Here is a 19149-nt window from a genome sequence, read left to right as displayed (position 1 = left end):
CTCCTGCATGATGAATGATTGGTTTTCCTTTTTGCTCTTTCCCTTCCCAAACAGGATGGAACACTCTGTCCCGCTGTCGTACGAGCAGGCACTGGCGATGGGCCGCACCGGTGGCCGCGTACTGCCGTCGCCCATTTTGAACGGCTACAAACCGAAGGGCGCCCTTCACTCGAGACACTCCGATTCGGACGACGAGGACTGGTGCTAGCATAGGGTGCGAAGGCGGCAGGGCGAACGCAAGCGGCGCGAACAGATTTGGGTCTAGGCCAAGGCAAGGCCATCCCTGCCAACCGGACACGTGATGTTGCAGCTTTCAGCAAACAGCATTCAACTTGCCACTGGCGCTCGCGGTGAGCGTCGATGTTTGAGCGATGGCTTTAAGTGATCGATAGAACCCTCAACCGAGGGGAGTCTTTAGTGCGTGCACGATCACAGCTACGAAACTAGGGCCGTATAGAATTATAAACGTGTGTAGCTAATACATGGTAGCAAAATACTCTTACTCCATTTAGCCGGAGACGCGGTAAAAACTGACCAGTACTAGGTTTCCTCCCCTCAATCCTTGACAAACCCTTTCCCTAGCGTTTTTCTATGGGTTTTTTTTAGAGAGAAACGTTCCCAACTTGTCGGCACAAGGTGACCATCCTACTGTGGGCTTTTCATATGATCGATCGATTTTCTTTCGTTGTCTAGAAAAAAAAATCATTCGGCAAACAGTAAACAAGTATTCATCATATGTACTATTTGCGCCTAAAGGTAGGCAAATTGATCTTTTGACTATTCTCAAAAATAGAACTGAAAGCTCCTTATAAAGTAACTTAACATTGCAATTTGATTCTACAAGCAAAATTACCTAAATTTATTTAAAAAAAATCACAATAAGATTTAAATGTTCATTTGATTTGATAGCATCAATAGTACACACCAAACTCTCTTTTTGCTGCCAACCTTGCCTACCTTTAGGCGCAAACGATGATAGATATCAAACAGATTAGCTCGTCCGGCACGAGACTGCTGCCGATGGTGGATTAGTAGTTGCACTCAAACAAACTAATACGGAGCAAAACAGAAGAAACAAAACAAAAAAAAAAGTAAAAGACTGAGACAGTGACAGTGAAAACCAAGCGCGCTAAACGAGCGCCACACACAAACCTGTGCAAGGTGTTTAACTTTTACAGTAAACTGAACACAAACATTAAGAAGGTTAACGACGGATCACAAGCGGAAAATAGCGTTCGGTCTGGTAGTGCGGTAGTGCGTTGTATACGGCTAGAAACCACTAGTTAGGATGAAATTAGTACCACCAGTTTGGTAAAAGGTTTTTTGATGGCCCCCGCGTTCGGCTATCGTGAGGTGATACCACACACACAGTCACACGCAACCAGTCACAAGCGAGCGGAAAAAAATATAATGCAGGGAATTTTTAAGTAGCACGAGCGGGCCAACGTGACGTAGATCAGTGAAGCGAAAGCAAATATTTAGCAAAAGGCACTAATAACCCACCTAGTATCCGGTTTTTTTTTGTTTCATCAGTTTTACCTCGACCAGAACGCGGAAATTCATATCCAGTGGTACGGTGAGGGGGCAGATAGAGCAGCGTACCAGCAGTGTAGAATGTGTAGTGATCGTGCGTAGAAGGACACGGTTTTCGACCCAACCGTCGCGTAGTTTTAGCAGCATTAGCATTGCTGCAACCATCATCGAAACCAAGACTCGTGATCGTGCAAACAGATCGTTTTTTTTATGCAAAAGGTTTAGATAGTCACCAACCAAGACTAGCGAACTAGTTTGCTGCCAAGAAGGTAAAGACATTTTCGAGATTTGCAAAAAAGAGAAAAAGAAGTGAAAAGAGAGAGATATATAGAGAGATAAATCACCAAATTAGGTAGTGCTGTATCTAGTGATATACAGGGATTGCACAATGCAGATGCAGGTTCTACTAGTTCATCTTCTTTTGATTGTGATCGCCCCGAACAATGTGTCACCTTGTGTCACCGAATTTTCAATCGTAACCAAATGTCTCCTAACCATCCCATCTCCCATCCCCTTTTGCATAGATGTAAGTAGACACTGTGCAAAACCAAAATCGATTCAAGCTCGCCCAAAACTGAGTGTGGATATAGGCAGTGCGTCTGCAAATCTTGAACATCCTGACGATTCGGCCTTTAGCGTGATTGAAGCGGCAGTAAATGGAAAAAAAACAAACAAAAAGAATTATCGTAAAAAATGGGCCCACAATAGAGTGCAAAGGCTGCGGATGTCCAAGCGGACGGGGAAGCACTCGAAGATGTACCGTACATTGATTACACTTAGCTTTAACACTAAATACTACTTCAAACCATTCGGTACGGTAGGCGGTAAGCAGTAAAACGAGTGTTTGCTTCTTTTTTTTTCAAGCGTTTCCACGCCATTCAACCAGTCCAGATACCAGATGTTGCCAAACGTTGATCTCTAGCCACACGCGAAACTGGCCGTACTGGCTTGTACATAGTAAACATTAGCAAACAAGATCTGCCGCTCTGGCAGTAAGTACGAAACCCCGGAATGTTATGTAAAAACAAAACGAAACCAAAAACCACTGCTGCAATGCTTTGTGTGGTGTGCAGCGGCGCAAGTACGTGCATGTTAAACTGCCATTTTCTTCATCTTCTTATGGCCCATTTCTAAATGGCCGATGTTTGCGAGTGCGTAACATAGCAAAAACCAACACAAAACAAACAAAACCATAATACGATTGCCAATATCTACGACCACTAACTTAAAGCGAACGAAGCGTTACCTTTATCGCAGGATGGATAGGGGTTTGTTTTTTATCTCCGCGCTAGCTAGCGATCAAGCATATACATATATACATATAGGAATATGCGTACTTTTTCTCGTTCTCGTTTTCTCCTACCAAAGCTTTTATTCTCCGTTTTTTGCTCTCTCGCCATAGCGTTGTTGTAGCAGTTTCGTTGAACGACAAATGCCTGTTGAGATATTAGTGTATTGAATGAATCTAACCAAGTTTAATGTTTGCTGCTGCCCCTTATCCCGATAGTTGGTACTGGTTTCCTGGTACGATGCCACTGTAAAAAAAAGAGATAACTTAAAAAACAGGGAGAAACAAAAAGACAAAGAAAAGGAAATAGACGGGAGAAAGAAGGCGATCGTGCATCGTGCGTACTATTACGGCATGGCGGTTAAGTGATGGCAACAAAGGTATCGATATCGAGCGACACATACCAGTTTTCTTGATCGTTGTATGTAACAAAAAGAAAGTTGTATTCCTCATGTACCAACCAAGCCAAGCATCATCTGCTGCATTAACCAACTCGACAGCATAGCTCAGCGATAAGAAAAAAAAGCGGAATAAGAAAGAGAGAGAATGACTAGTGCAAAGTAGCAAATATTTAAGGGACACATTCATTTCCAACAAACCGAACTCAAGTGCAATAGCAACACGTGTATGTATGTGTGTGTGTGTTTATTCATCTTCCCTTTCGGATACCACTTACAATAGCTGTCGTTAGTCGAATGGAATCGTAATTCAAACAAATTCTCCTGTTCCCCCTGTCCCCCTTTCCCTTCCCGTTTTCCTTAATGCAAGTTGATGAACGCATCGATACAAATAATGTTCCGCAAGCGCCAGTGAAGGGAAGCAACTTTGAATCCAATGTTGTACATACATTTTTTCTGTGATACGCCAACGTTTAAAGCCGTGTAGTAATGGAAACCCACAAAAAAAAGGATAAGACAGAAGAGACAGAAGCTAACCAAAAAGAGGCAGAGAACGAAGAAAAAGAAACAAAGAAGAAAGAAGAAGAAACTAGCAACCAAAATGAACGGAACACGTAACACCGATGACGTAGAACAGACGCCACTCGTGCGTGTGATGACTTTTCTGCAGTCCTTCTTCCGCTTCCTTTATGTTGTTTACGCATTCAAACCGGACGCGTTGGCCACAAGCAGCTCGTGCGCCGATGGCTGCGGCCGATTATGTAGAAAATTAATACGAACGTATCTATTCAACGCGACTACTTAACTACCACCCACACAACCTATATTAAATGCGATTGGCCCCAAATTACAAACTTGAAACCGATGGCCGCATACGCGGTGATGCTGCAGTGCAGTGCTTGTGTTCGTTTGCTCGCGTGTCTGTGTGCGTGTGTGTCTAGCTGTACGGGTGGATGGCCGTACCCGGCCGCAGCTCCGCGGCTGTACGGATACACCCTTTAACCACTCTGTACCGTGCTATCTTTGTGCCGCCTGACCCAGATGGTGACAGACAGTGCCGCGCTTAGTACGAAACCCGGTACGTTTGTGCTTTTGTGTTCGCCTTGTCGTGTTTTTTTCTTTCTTTCTTTCTTGTTTTCTTTACCAAACCCATGTGCTTGTACCGAACATGGTTGTTAGTAGTACTAGCCCAACGTATCTACTGATCCGATTTTACTATTTGGTGGGCAGCGCCCAACACGTTGCTACTCTAGTATCGGCACGCTGAGTTGTGGGTATTTGGTGTTGAGACCAAATGAATCGCAATGGGGAAGGGTAAAAAAGACAACACCTATGTACCGATGTAACGCCCGCAGTATCTTATACTCTGTTTATATTTCTTGGCTCTCATTCGAGGTTGTTTTTTATTTTTTCGTTGTATATGTACAATTTGCGATACATGTTACCAACGCTATACCAAACCAAAATTATAGATGAACCGAATAGCAAAAAAACACCCAGAAAAACGAGAATGCAAATAAATGAACAAAAACCGATAGCATAACATTTCAAATGAATCATAATAGAGTGTTTTTTTTCTATAGTGTATTTCGTAATTGCTTTTTTATCAGCTCAAATTGCAAAATGTTATTTCTTCACTATGCACGTAACGTCTTTTCTGTTGATTTATCGCCTAAAGGTATGCAATGAGCACAACAAACCGATGGTGGTCTTACTGGTTTCGTTGTAAATGTGGTTTTAATAACTGAATATAACAAAATTCTACAGCTTTCTTTCATTGAATCTTAATTTCTGTCGTTAAAAAAGTAAATATTTTAATTTTGATTAGTCACAAATAAATTATTTCTTTAACCTTTACTAAGTCATCGCGGGCCACATGGCACGCTCTTGAGGGGCAAATAATGCGCTACTGAGGGCAGCATGCGACTTGCAGGCCGTAGTTTGAAGACCTCTGACATGGGACAATGTTGCAAATCGGTTGTGGAATATTGCAAGCATACTGTGGAAATTTGCAATCATACTGTGGAGTAGTCATTAGACTTTGGCAGCCGGTATAAACAGCTTTGAAGTGATACCGATGCTATGTTTTGAGTGCTTTTCTGTAGCATCCATCTGCATGTAAGAAAAACTAAATAAATCCTGCCGCGGAAAAAAAAGGATGTTTACAGCGGCACCCACAGTCTAATAACTGCTCTACAGTATGTAGTGATTAAATAATTTCATTATATGATTGGAAACCCTATTTTCGCTTTCTCTGTGGGCAAAATCGAGTTCAGCGAATTTCAAAATGAAACATTTCACGCGAGGAGCTTTCATCCTGCTGCCTAAAGCTTTTCCTTTCGTTTCTGTGTTTACTTTCAGAGCTTTTAGATGCATGTGTTTTGCTCTATCAGTGAGCTCATTTCCCGTTCTCACCACTTGCTAAGTGACACCTTGGAAATAAAGGATTGGGGCTCGTTTCATAGGGTGCCTCAATGTTTGTTTCAGCCAACTTTATTAGCCAGCGGGAAGATGACAATGATGAGGAGTACCCGTTTGACGTCAAGAAGCATTTGGGTTATGTATTACAATTTTCCCCACAATATCTTACCGTGCGTTTAGAAATACCGAGACAATTGCACGCCGCGTAGCGTGGAAAAGTTGCCAAAATAATCACGGCTGGAACATGTCAGACTGTATGGTGCGATGACATTCAATGAAAAGCCAAATTTCATGCGCGCCCACACATGGCGTGAAAATATTTGCCGTGAAACAGTTTGTTTTTGTACGAACATTTACTATTCTTTCGTCGCTTATCCAGCCATCGCAAAAGCAAATAACCCCCAGCCCATAGTGTGACTGTTCCGGACCTCACACGGGCAAACAATGAGCAGATGAAACCGAACACAACCTCCAGCAGCAGCACTAGCAAGGATGGGGGTGGTATATCGTCCGCTCACTCGAACACACACACACACACACAAACGGATCGCACTGTCTCGCAGCTCACTGTGCCGAGCGGCAGGGCTACCGGCATTTTCCCACCACTGGCGCATTCTCACTCTCACCGCACGCAAGCAACGAGCCCGCCAAGCAGGGACGGTGGAAGGGCGTACCGAAAGACGACCCAAAAGCCCACCCGAACAACCGTGCGCTCTCGGTCACCTTTCGCACGCTGCAGGTTAAGGTAAACCGTTCGCTCGCGACCGAGCGCAGAACAGTGCAGGCAGGCATCGTGCCGAGACCTCGTCCACGGTGTTGTCCCGGCCCAGTCGCGTGGGGTTTTTTTTCTGTTCGGTTTGCTCCACTGCTCCTTGTGTGTGTGTGCGCCCGTGTGTGTGTGTGTTTGCGTATATGTATGTCTGTATGTACGTGTGTAAGCGTGGTGGTGCAAAAGCAAGTGAACGGCGGGTAATGCTGGGTGGTTCGAGCGGCGGTGTGCTGTGTGATAAGGTGAGGCTGGGGAGTAAATGGGGATGATGTGCTAAACTGTGCTAAACTCGAAAGTCTGCCCCGTTGCAGGGTTTTGCTTTAATCTTGCGTGGTGTATACAGGCGACAATCCAGAACCACTCCAACCGGAAGGGTGAAAAATCCGCTCGCCAAGGAGCACGGGGTACGTTGTGCAATTGTCCTCGTACTCCTCGCGCGAGGGCAGATAAGCGCAGGAGAATTTTTCCTTACCTGCAGCTCCGGGGTCGTTCCGAGCCAATGGTTACACGGTGACGCACTGTTCTGCATGCGTATGTGTGTGTGTTGGCATGCGTTAAAATAGTGTGCGTCAGTGATTCGAAAAATATATTCCACCTAGGATTCTTTTCGTGAAGCAAGTGTTCATCAAACCTGCCAGCAAAGACCATCGTTCGCTCTTCCTGTTTCTGTTAAAGAGTCTGTGTCTGTGTTTGTGTGTGTTGGTGCAGTCGTGGAAGCAAGAAAACGTAAGGAAACGGGAGGGGTGAAAAGGTTGGATGCGAAGAAAAATAGACCCATTCGTTTGCTTTGGGCCGAAAATATCCTTTCCCAAGTACGGCAACGGTTCGTTTGCCCTAATAATTTTATAAGCGTGTGTGTGTGTATGTGTTCGTTCGTTTATATGTATGGGTATGTGTGCGTGAGTGTTTGCTCATATCCTTTGAACATCGTTGAAGAAAGTGCTTCGGTTTCGTTCGGCAACAAGCGAGGAAGCAGGGAGCGCAAAGAAAACCTCCGCAACTGCAATCCAGCACAAACTTCTACCCTGCTCGTGCTCCCTCTCTCGCTACTCAGCCATTCCTTTGGGATGGGATTTTCCCACCACATTTACCCCCGACCGTACATCTTTCCGAACCGGGGCACGAAAATCTGACCCCAAGACCAACAAAAAAAAAAACAATCGAAAGAGAAAGAGAGCGAGAATAAAAAGAGAAAAAAGAGATAGAGAGCGAGAGAGAGAAAGAGAGGCAGTGAGCAAGAAACGAGATACAAACGGACACACGTCATGCGGAGATAATGTAAGTAAGTGTGAGAGAAAGAGAGCAAATAAACGAGCTAGTGGTGGTGCGGGGTGGACGTATTAGAAGCCTGAAAGGAAGGGGGCAAAACACGGTTGCCCTCCCTAACAAGGGAGAGAACAAAAGGTTCTACAGCACCAGCGTTCGGAGGAATCCTCCAAACCGACGCTGTAAACGGATGCGCTCCACTGAGACACTAGCGAACGGAACTGGGAAAGCGTTCGGCGGTGTATGTGTGCGTGTGTGTGACAAGCAGCAAGTGTAAGCGGAAATGCGCACCACACAGATGACACAGTGGCACACGACACACATGCAGGCGGGTTGGGTGGGGGAAAGAGAAACCCCCGGGATGAAGATAAGGATAAAAATAGAACCAATCGAACTGATCCCCAATCTTTCATCTCCTCCACCCTCTCAGGTTCCTTTCTCTCTCTCTATCTCTCGCTCTCTCTCTCTCTCTCTCTCTCTCTCTCTCTCTCTCTCTCTCTTTCTTTCTTCATTAAAGTGTTGATCGACGGAGCGTTAAGAAGGATAATGTTTATCGTTCTGGTGACCGTTTAAGGGACGCTTCTCCTGTGTTCGTGTGTCGTATCCTGGGAAATTCTTACGCTTTTTCAACTACTCATACACAGAACCCCGCACATACAGTGACAGCTAACCGAATCCCGGTTTTGGGTCACAGAAAATTGTGCGCCCTGTATTTCTTTTCTTTATTGGTTTTCTCATCCTGCTGGCCACGTGAGCTGTTTTCTGGTGTGAAAATGGCAGATGGAGACGCCCGGTAGAGCGTTTCGGACCAGTTCCAATCGCCATTGGCAGGGAAGGGATAGCGAAGGATTAAAAATTAATTTCCGCTGGAACGATGCCAGTGCAATGAGTGTGGGCGTGCAAGTGCGTGTGTATGTGTGTGAGTTAAGCTCAAGTGGAAGCGAACGATTGGATTTAATTATGTGTAAAGCGCATTGATTCAATCCACGACAAGTAGGATTGCTGATCAAATGTTGCTTTCTAATTTGTGTGTGTGTATTTTTTTATTTCCAAATTCCTCCACTTCTTCGCAATTTTCAGTGATTGCAGGCAAAGCAGAAAGGTGAAAAAATATGTGCAAAAATACAAGTCCACTCGACAAGCGATACAAGTGATGATCATTCCGGTTGTGCTGTAGTGTTGTGAAGTGCAAAGAGTACAGAAAAGTAGGCCAAGCTAAGGGTGAGCGTTATTTTCAGCTACAAATAATAATACGCTAACAACATAGGCACGGATCGTTGCCTCGGTTCGTGCAAGCTAGTGGAATCTGCTACAGAAAACGAGCACGGAAAATATTGCGCCAAGTGAATTTGGGATTCGAATCGAAAGGCCAGCACTACTCTCCAGCGTCTTTGAGGCCTTGCAACGATAACAAGTAACAAGTGCGACGATGCCAACGGTTCCACGGTCAAGCGTTTTATCGCTGGTGCGAAGTGGATAATGTGCCGCTGTGTGGATGTATATAAACTGTAAGGTAAGTGAAACTGGGCGACACATTTTTGCCCCAACGCGTTTCTGGGGACGAAAGTTTCCACCTCCTAAAAACACACAAAAGAGAAACCCGAAACAAAGCAAACAACCAACAACCAAACTCCCTGAAAGGGCGAGCAGGACAAACAGTGTCACAGGTGTGGACGCCGAAGAAAAGAACGCTGGCTCGCAGTGGCAGTGTTGTCGTGCAGTTGCACCGCTTGCTCTACGAACCATGAAGCTTCGAAGCGCTTCGGGGACAAAGCCGAAGAAAGCCACCCGATTGCATGTTGTGGCCTGCATTTCCCAGCACTGACCTAAACGCGTCCATCCTGAATCTAGGTGAAAGAACAACTGTCACCTTGCATTCATCGTTTTTTTTTCGTGTTTTGCCGTCGCTGTGGCTGTTGTTTTGACATTTTACAGCTGCCACGTAATGCCGTACCAGCAGCAGCAGTAGCTGTACCTCACCATCGTTCCCTGTAGTCCTGCGCGGACGGCAAGCGAATAAATCTGTCACCTTTTGTTGCCATTTTGTTGCCGTTGTGGCAGAATCCTCTGGTCAACGCACCAGACTGACACCGTTCCCGTTTGGAAGCGTTCCAAGAAACGAAAATAGCGACCCATTGCAGCTCAATGCAGTCGCGTCACGAGACTGCCGTTTTGTCTGTGTGTCTGTGGCAGCGCTTTAGTGGCAACCACATGACAACGGTGTAAGCAGTGCGATCGTCTCTATCTCGCTGCCGTTCTCTGCACGGTGATGCACATGCACAGCCAGTGCGGTTGGTAGTAGTGGCAACCAGCATAAGACCGGGACCGGGAGGGGAAAGAAATGAAGTGAAGAAGAGAGTGAAAGTTCGGCTTTATTATATTCTGCTCTGCTGGTACCGTTTTACGACACGGCAAGGGATGAATGAGGTTTGCAAATGATTGCAATCTTCCTGTGCCAAGCTGACAGTCACTCGTTGCTATCTCCTTTTTTAAGTGCTGCATCATTACATACGCAGGGGCATTTCCCAGTTTGTCCACTGGTTGAGGTTAATCGCTTGCTTTAATGCATTTGCCATCTTTCTCGGTGCTGCTCGATGCTCCTGTCCAGAGCGTATGTCCTTGCAGAGGTTTGTGCTTTTTCACGCCACCCAAAAAAAAACGGTGGCGAGCGTGGACGCCGGTGATACATTATGACACACCCACGTTTGATCGATACGTTCGTCATCCGCGTTTGTACTGTCGAGATGGGACCGCTTGGGACATCCGAATCTTATCTTGTCACCAAAGGAAAATAAATAACATTTTAGAGTACCTTTTTTCTCAAACTTCTTGTTTAATTTCCTCGTTTTTTAATATAAAGAACTAATTTCAACAAGAAACAAAAGAAAAAACTACCAAAAAGGAACAACCGCAAGGCAGCGAACCCTAATTAACTTTTTATAAACACAGCCGAACCTCCGGCGGGAACAAAAGCTCAGCCACAAAAGCGAACCCCTTGTGTTGTTAATGTATTGGTGACACATTGCGGAAAAGTTGCTCCTTATTTTACCAGCAAACCGAGCGAAACTGGGGGACTTCTCTGCGGATAAAAACAGCGTTACTTCCCTTATTCCATTCAAATGTATGTGTGTGTGTGTGTGTGTGTGTTTGTGCGTGAGAAAATGCTCGTTTGTATCGCTTTTCGTGAGAACGGATGGAAAAAAGGAGCAATTCTAAACATTCTTCTATCGCACGCATACACAGCCATGGCTGTCGGCTAGCTAGGGGGTAATACTTTTACCACACACTCACCGATAGCTGCATGGTATTAGTAGCAGGAATTGTGATTTGTTTACAAGTCGTACATCGGTCGATGAGTTTGATGGAAAAGGTTTTAACAACACTATTATTAACGCCATTTGGTAGAAGAAAGTGAGCAGGAAAGGTTCTTGTTTCGAATTACATATTCTGTTGGACTTACACAAAATTATGTGTGTGTCAATTCTGGTCCCTATTTGTATGAAAGAGTCTGGCTGGCTGAATAGATGTTACTGGGTCAGCGATCAGCGTAACTTTCATTGTTTTTGCGGTTCAGTATTAAATGTGAACAGCATTATTAGAAACTTGCAAGATGTTTTCATCTTTCTTACATCTTTGTCAACAGTTTATGACAGCTGTGTTGTTTAACGAAACTCGTGCAATTGTTGAATGCCATTCATATTACTAACTGACCCGTAAAACAGTGCATATATGTATGCATTCCCTGCAAAGTACAGTATATCTAAAGAAACTTAAAATGAACGTCTAAAGAGGCTTCTTTGAACGTTACAAGAGATACATAGCATATGAATTCTGTTGAGTTTGTATTGCGATACGTAAACAATGTATATCGCATTGTAATTAATTCCGTTTGTCCAAAAACCTGTAAAGTCACAGCAAATAGCAGCAAAATGAACAGTGAAGGCCACTGCAGAAAGTGCACGAGCTGCAGCTGTGTGAAAATACACTCGAAACAGTGGCTTCCCGCAATCAATTTGCATGCTTATTTGCATGTTCATGCTGCCACGTGACGCGTCGGAATAATATTTCACTCTTCGCTGAAACTGTTAACAAATTTCCCGGAACTGCAATGTAATACGATTGCCTTTTTTTTGCTGCCGTCACCCGACCGTCAACCACTGAGGCCTGTGCAGCAAACCCGTGAAGGCAGATCCAAAAGAATCGATAGTGTTTAGTGTGATTTCGACCATCCGACCGGGGTTTTAAATTGCCTTGCAAAACCATGGTCAATGAATTTTGTATTTAAAATTACAAACTTTTCTTGTCCATGCTGAAACTTTCTTAAATAAACAATCGCTCTAGCCCGAACCGTGCTGGAAGCGCACCGAACACCTTTAAGCTCAGCTAGCGCCCTACCACTCACGTCATTTACCATCGTATCAAGCATAATGAATGTTAATGTATTCCTTCCACCTTTACCCCGACGGTACACGCTGGGCTCGAGAGCCTTGAAAAGTGCTTGCTGTAATCGGTCACCTTTTTGCTCGGGATGCTGGCCCATGCCGATGTCTTTCGCTCCTTCTAGCCTCGCTCTCGCTTCGAACGTCTTGCAAGTGACGAAATGGAAACGCTTTATCGTACAGCCACCGAACGTGCCGCCGAACCGTGGGCCTGCAAAACGGTTTCGCTTTGCTGTTTTATTTATTGTATCCATCGTTCCAGACCCTCAGCCCTTGGAGTTGTTTTGCCCCGTTTTTCCCCGTTGACAACACGTTCGCTTACCGCGTGCCTGTGCGAGTCACTCACCGAGATGTGCCACTCAGAGAGCCGTTGTAAATACACGTCATCGTTTACAATTCCACCCGAGTTGCCTCTCTCGCGCTCTTTTTTCATCGGCCACTCACCAACACACACACACGCACACACGCAAGAAAACGAATCGTGGTTCGATTCTGGGTAGAATTATTCCTGCAGGAAGCGCTGTTGTTTTGATATGGAGACGCCTGGTGTCCCACAAAACTTTCGTGAGATCCCTGCGGGCGGAGGAAGATTGACTGCGAAAAACAAAACAAAAAAAAACATGGCGAAACATTGAGCAGCCACACACAGTGTGCTGAGTGACCGACAACTTACACCGAAACGCCTGCCCCAAAGCGAACCAGTGTCAGTCGTCCGAAGCGTCGTTCGCGTTCTCGTGGTGCGTGCTTCCCATATTCCCCACAGTGTTTGGTGGCCGTCCGCTGAAACCGTGCTGAAAACCGTGGCCGTATTGTGTTGTGCTACTGACTCATTGTTGGCTTGCTTTGGCTGATGCTTTGCTCGGGGTGAAACGTGCAGGGAGACACTGATCTCCCATCAGACACACAACGGCCCAACGATGTACAGTGCGTGAGTATAAGCGAAACGATTCTATGTAAACGTGGCCATCGCTTAAGGGGTGTAAAACTGACGCATCTCGCATACAGAAAAGTGACTGTCATCGAATGTTAATAGTTTTTCCCCCCACTTAGCTACTTTTTCTCTTGGGCATCAACGTTTCCTGTCAGCAAAAGAAAGAAAAAGACAAAAAACAGTCCCATGCGTCACCAGGCGTCTCCATCACTAGGCGCCTCCATTGCCGAAATTACCCGAATGATGATTCACTTTTAAAACTTACTTTCTTTGGCTGCTACACTGGCGGCTCACAGCGCCAGGCAGCTTACACTCGCGTCTCGGGGGAGCTACAAACCACTCACATTTGCCCTCGATTCGAGGGGTCAAGTTGACTCCTTAAGGGATTCTTGCCCATGGTCATTACGGGCAGCAAACTTTATCCATTTTCCAATATCTGCCCATCTTAAGTGTGTATGTGTTTGTGTCTGTTTAATATAATGTTTCTACATGTGTGAATGTGTTTCCTTTACATCCACCGACGGGTCTATGGACTTTCGGAAACTAATTTTATTTACGCTCGCCTATTTGTTTTCGGCTGCCGAGCCCCTCCACCTCCGCCGTGCGCGAAAACATGTCAATTGCCAGCAGCAAAAGTCACGACCGATCGATACACAAATATTCACAGTAAAACCAGCCGCGTGGTGGTGGTGAGCGGCGGCAAGCCTTCGCATCAAAGCGACCGCAACGCGACCGTGAGCGAAAAGAGAGCCCCGCGAACGTGCGGTAGTACGGTTGGGCGTTTGTGTCTGTGTGTGTTAATAACACGGTTTGTTATGCCTGCTCGCACGATGCGTGAAATTGCTCCCGCTGTTGATTTTGTTGGGCGCGTTTCGCGCTGGCAACAGCACAGCTCTCACAGCTCACAGCAGGGCCCGAAAATGCTTCGCACGCTGAAACACCCCGCGGGCAACGAAGGAAAACGTGCCGAACGTGTGGTTTGTAATTTGTAAAAGCTCTGCCCTCAGCCACGCCGACCCCGCTTTCAGATGGACGGGGCTGGGACGAACTTTTCACCCACCGGCGGGTCGATTTCATCTCCGCGTAGCTGCCTCGCACTGCCATCCGGTGCGGGTGACACGGGCGATGTGTTTCTCTTCCCTTTTCTAGTTGGCGACTTTATGTCTCCGGTCCTTCCACCCTTTGCCAACCATCTGACAGACCGCCGCGTTTAACTGCTGCTCCGCGGTGCGGATCCGATGAGCGGAAGAGCTACGGCATCTTCGACCACGAGCACAGTTCCAGCAGCTCTCGGTACGGCGTGAGTGTACTGTGTGAATCTTTCCCTGTTCTGTTCCGTTGTTCGATCTATTTACCATTTCATTCGCTCACTGTCGCACGCTTCTCATGGGAAGCGATGCTAAAGTGGGACGCAACGACACAACAGCAACAACAAATCCATCCAACAGAAGCAACATGATGCCGTATTGCCCTTTCGTCATCACTGACGTCATGACCCGAGGTAGTGGCACACTCTGTGTGTGTGTGTGTTTCTGTTAAATTACAAAAAGGAACCCCACCATAGCTGCCGCAGCAGTACAACCCTTGTCTGCCCGAAGCATCCTGTCCTTGAAACGGTTGAAAGAGAGTCCTTTCATGAGTGCCTGAACCGAAAAAAGAAAAACACGCTTGTACCTTCTCTCACCCGCAGACCACCCCTCGCACCTGCTACCCCGAGTCTTGTTGGATTGCTTACGCCGTGTGGCAAGTGTTCTGTAACTGGTCCCGCCGGTGATACAGTACGGCTCTTCAGCATGCGATTGGAATGATGCAATGTAAAATGAATTTTTAATACGCGAACCGAATGAATAGGGCCCGGGTGAAGTGGGTCATCCCATGGGACCGTTCGCTCGCTCGCTCGCTCGCTCGCTGTGCCTAATTTTTCGGACAATAGCGGTGTGGCGAACATGGAAATGACCTTTTGCCAAGTGCTTTGCTCGTCAGCTCCGAAGAGAAATAACATTTCGCTACAGTAAACTTGCGTTTCGCTGCCTTGAAATTATTGTTGATAGGACATTTCTTAAACAAATCCTTGAATTTTAAATCAATTTTAAATTATCATCTTCCATTATATTCGCCTATTCTCAGACAGTCAACCATCCCATTCATTGGGATCGCTCGACAATTGAAACTCCTTAACTAAACAATCAGTCGGGCTCTAGACAATCAAACAAAACCTGTTAACACATCGTGCCAGCGCCTCTCGCATTTCATTATTGATTGCCTCCGTTGGCACTGTCTTTCTCGTTCCTACCCTTGGAACACTATCTTTATCTAGTCTGCACTGTGTCGCCTATAGAAATAACAAGTGAAAACAATACATACACACACACACACATACACACCAAAAGACAAAACCATACCATGGAAATAACATAGAAAAAGCCTAGCAAGGAAGCAAGCAAGTGGCACTGTGCCGTAGCTCGACCGCCAGCTCGATTCATAAACCAAACGGCTACCAAACGGCTTCTACCGTTCTGCCAGCTCACTATCATTTTGCAGCCGTCGCCGATGAATGGTGCCCGACTGGTTTTTCGGTTTGTTTACACCATCTCGGTGCGGCCCAACTTCACTGCCTCGGCAGCGGCCGGCCACCCACCCGGTACATGCGCGAGACGCATTGATTCAGCCGAACAACAGATTGACGAATTGACAGAAGATTGATGAATCATTAATCAGGGGCAGTTTTGTGTTTTTTTTTTTTCCTGTGGTGGACGGAAGGCGAGGCAAATTGATGTGGAAGTTTGTGGAAAGCTCGCGAGACCGCTCGACTCGAATCTCGGTCTATTTGTTTAGCATTTTGCTGAGTGGCCGCATGCTTTGGAAGCTAAATGTCCCATAACGTTCGACGACGGTCATACATATGGTCGAGGGGGACTTGGGTTCAGTGTGTGACGAAATGAATTATGATAGCAAAATGGTACTGGTTGAAACGTATGACGAAAAGAGAAAGTGATGTAAATAGCAGTACAACAACTGTTTGTAGCTTGGTTAATAACAAACCTTTATTGGCAATAACGCTGCTGAAAGATTTAGTAGTTTTTTATTGTAGATTTACCACGCATTTAATTTTTATTATTTTTTAACTGACTTATTACAGAGAATTTCAAAACAAAGTTTAATAATGCATTAAATTGCACTTTGCAAATCGGTGCAAGCAAACCCTGTAATTTTAACAGCACTACAATGTGTTTGTACTTTATCAAATATTTCTCTCATCGGCAATATTCCCTTAATAAGCATACATTCGTTCTTTTCTTTTTTCTCAATACTTTGAGGCTAGATATGGTCGAAACATCCTTTCCACGTTGATTTATGCGTAAGTAGTGCGCTTACTTTGCCCAACCTTCGATAAAATCAGACACTCGCTCTCATTAGCATCATGCTGCAGCCGCAGGAATGCTCACTATCATTGGCCAATCGTTAAGAATATATTTCAAGCGGAAGATTAATATAACATCTTTTATACTTCCGCCCTACCGCTAAACCCGATAACGCTCCGCCAATGACGCGTGATGTGCAGTTTGTCGGCCGCCTGTCGCCCATACCACCGGTCGTAAATGCGTATACCATTTTCTTCGAACCGTTGATCAATAAGGATTGCGCTCTTTCACTCTGTAGAGCTCTTTCTCTCTTTCTCTCTGTCTCACTCTATCCCGGACACGGCATCTCGTGGCTAGCTCAAGACATTAAGCATTCCATGCGAAAGTCACCAAAGGCAAACCGGTGGCCATATCTTGGTGGTGAACGCTTTGAGGATCTACCGATTACCCCCGGGCCCGACCGCATGCTGTGCCACTGGCCGTTGTGTGCGATATTTCTGCTTTTTTTTTGTTGGGTAGTACAAAATCCCGTCGCCACAGGATGTCCCTTTGACACCGTTTTGCCCTCACCCGTGTTCGCCCTGCCGTAACCCAATCGGTAACGACCGATATGCGTAGCGAAAGCACCGTTTACGATTTTAGATATTAGCATCCAGCATCCACAGTATCTATGCGAACGTCGGGCAAGTCGGCCGCCAGCAATCGGCCCGGGCAGTTGTGTGCAAGCAGTGGCGTTAAGCTTGGATGTCTAGCCACGAGTGCCTGCCGCTCGTTACTGGACGTTACTGGACGTTCCAATCAAACAACGAATTCATTAATTCCCGTCCAAAGTGTGTCGCTACGTGTGATTGTGTGGTGTCGATGATTAGTGGACAGAGCCGGTTAATTATTATTGGGATTTTCGGTTAAAACAACAAACTGTGTCCGTGTTTATTAGTGCTCAACTATGGATATACACGCAGTATGGCAAGTAGAGCATGTAACAGGAGTACTCTAGTTTTTTTTTTTTGCCAACACCATCCATATTATGATAACTCATCATCTTTGTTTCTTAGAAACAAACAAAAAGTCTACGGTCAAGTTTATTGTTCTCTTCACAATCAGTATAATTCATTCACGTTTCGGTGCGTCAAAGCCGAACGTCACGCAGCGCCCTTACTAGATTAAAGCCCACTAGGAACATAGATGTGATTTCAGCTTTACTTTTGACGCTGGCCAAACTCAACTGGCCTCGGTCGGATGAGATGAGATCATCCGGAATGTTGGCAACGTTTCCCTGGAACATGAGTGGAATGAGCAATATGCGTCCTTCGGCCACAATGAGCGCGTGTGTTTGTGCTAGTGTGTGCTTACTCTACATGCTTTTTGAATTGTTCTCTACGCTTGCAAATAACCTCATTTCGTTTAATGGCTAACGGTTTCAACTACGGGGATATGTGGAGAATTTCAATATTTGAAGTTTTACAGTTATATGCTTTGAATTAGTTGGATAACGTTTCGTTTCAGGAACAATAACATCGCAAAAAAGATTCAAAATATGTATTTGAGTGACAGCAATCACCAGCTATGAATATATTAACTTGAGCTGGTGTTTGAGATTCCAGTTGATGCAGCTACTTTGGTTTTGTAATTATATGGCGACTGTAAAGTGTTTGAATTTAAATGATGTTCCAAAAGTGATATACAAGGTGACAATTAATGTAATTAATGGACGAATCAGAAATTGATATCTTTATCATATGCTATGTTAGCTAGCCTTAAATTTAAGCCCCAAAAGGCAAGATAAAGGCCTTCAATACAAAAAACACTGCGGAAGATGTCATTTTATCACGTTTTCCAGACTAAAGTAGTCTTGATTTGTTTTTACACGGCGTATTTCAAGCCGTAAAGCCTAATGATTACAGCACGACGTAACGTTGACATTGCGAGACAGCAGAAGAGATAAGAATGTGCAAGAAAGTGCCTCGAGGAAGAATCGTTTCCTTTTTGCTGTTTGGCAGCATAGCTCTTTGCGATAAGCTGTCAATCTTCCGTTAAGTCAGTGCCATTAAAGCTCTGCATAGTGTTTCGACAAAAAGCATGCAAAGCACACATTAAACAATAAATTCTTTGATACGATAACATTAAAAAAAATATCTTTTCTCTTTCAAGTATACTTTATCTTTGCGTGTTAAATACATGAAGTTTTAAAGTATAATATTACAGTTAACCACCTATTAAAGAGAGCTTTGCTTGCTTTTCTCTACCTACCGACAGGCTAGCAGCGTCCCAAGAGGAGGCGCTTCCTGATAAGGACGGCAGCGGGCAGCAAATGGGTCCGAAGAAGGGAAAGAAGGGCAGTCCGAGACATCGTACCGGTCCACCACCACCCGGGCCCTCCTCGCTGTTCATCTTTGCGGAGGATAATTTCATACGAAAGTACGTACCTACCAGTGGCAATCGCCAGATCGTATCGTCCTGATCATTCCAATGTGTTTCCCGTGCGTGGTAACGATCTTCTCCGTCTCACACTTTCACCTTTGCTTCACCAAGGGCAACCAAATTCATCATAGAATGGCCACCGTTCGAGTACGCCGTCTTGCTGACAATCATTGCCAACTGTGTGGTGCTGGCACTGGAGGAGCATCTGCCCAAGGGCGACAAAACGGTGCTCGCCCAAAAGCTGGAGCTCACCGAAAGCTACTTCCTGTGCATCTTCACGATCGAGGCGGCACTGAAGATCGTGGCGCTCGGGTTGGTCCT

The 19149-nt window shown here is 45.5% G+C and overlaps 2 protein-coding genes across 18 annotated transcripts in view; both read left to right on the top strand.

The window, feature by feature from the left end:
- LOC1273390 (voltage-dependent calcium channel type A subunit alpha-1) overlaps window positions 1-4775 on the top strand; it is an 85422-nt gene extending 80647 nt beyond the window's left edge. For all 5 annotated transcript variants that reach the window (XM_061640777.1, XM_061640776.1, XM_061640775.1 and 2 more), the window contains one exon: window positions 55-4775. In XM_061640777.1, the coding sequence (XP_061496761.1) occupies window positions 55-208 (154 nt within the window). In that variant the 3' untranslated portion in view covers window positions 209-4775. The remainder of the gene's footprint in view (window positions 1-54) is intronic.
- Window positions 4776-6400: 1625 nt separating this feature from the next.
- The window catches only part of LOC3290639 (voltage-dependent calcium channel type A subunit alpha-1), a 26693-nt gene continuing 13944 nt past the window's right edge, over window positions 6401-19149 (top strand). For 7 of the 13 annotated variants that reach the window (XM_061663844.1, XM_061663848.1, XM_061663843.1 and 4 more), the window contains exons 1-3: window positions 12823-13042; window positions 18664-18825; window positions 18940-19149. The exon at window positions 18940-19149 is cut by the window's right edge and continues 63 nt beyond it. In XM_061663844.1, the coding sequence (XP_061519828.1) occupies window positions 13032-13042; window positions 18664-18825; window positions 18940-19149 (383 nt within the window). In that variant the 5' untranslated portion in view covers window positions 12823-13031. Of the gene's footprint in view, window positions 6652-7008; window positions 7136-8755; window positions 9189-12821; window positions 13043-18663; window positions 18826-18939 lie in introns of those variants that run through there. The other 6 variants (XM_061663849.1, XM_061663842.1, XM_061663839.1 and 3 more) reach the window with 4 other exon arrangements.

This window comes from Anopheles gambiae, chromosome 2 (genome assembly GCF_943734735.2).
Source record: "Anopheles gambiae chromosome 2, idAnoGambNW_F1_1, whole genome shotgun sequence".
Lineage (NCBI taxonomy): Eukaryota > Metazoa > Arthropoda > Insecta > Diptera > Culicidae > Anopheles > Anopheles gambiae.
Note: the sequence above shows the minus strand (reverse complement) of the source record. Positions and strands in the feature narration are given on the sequence as shown.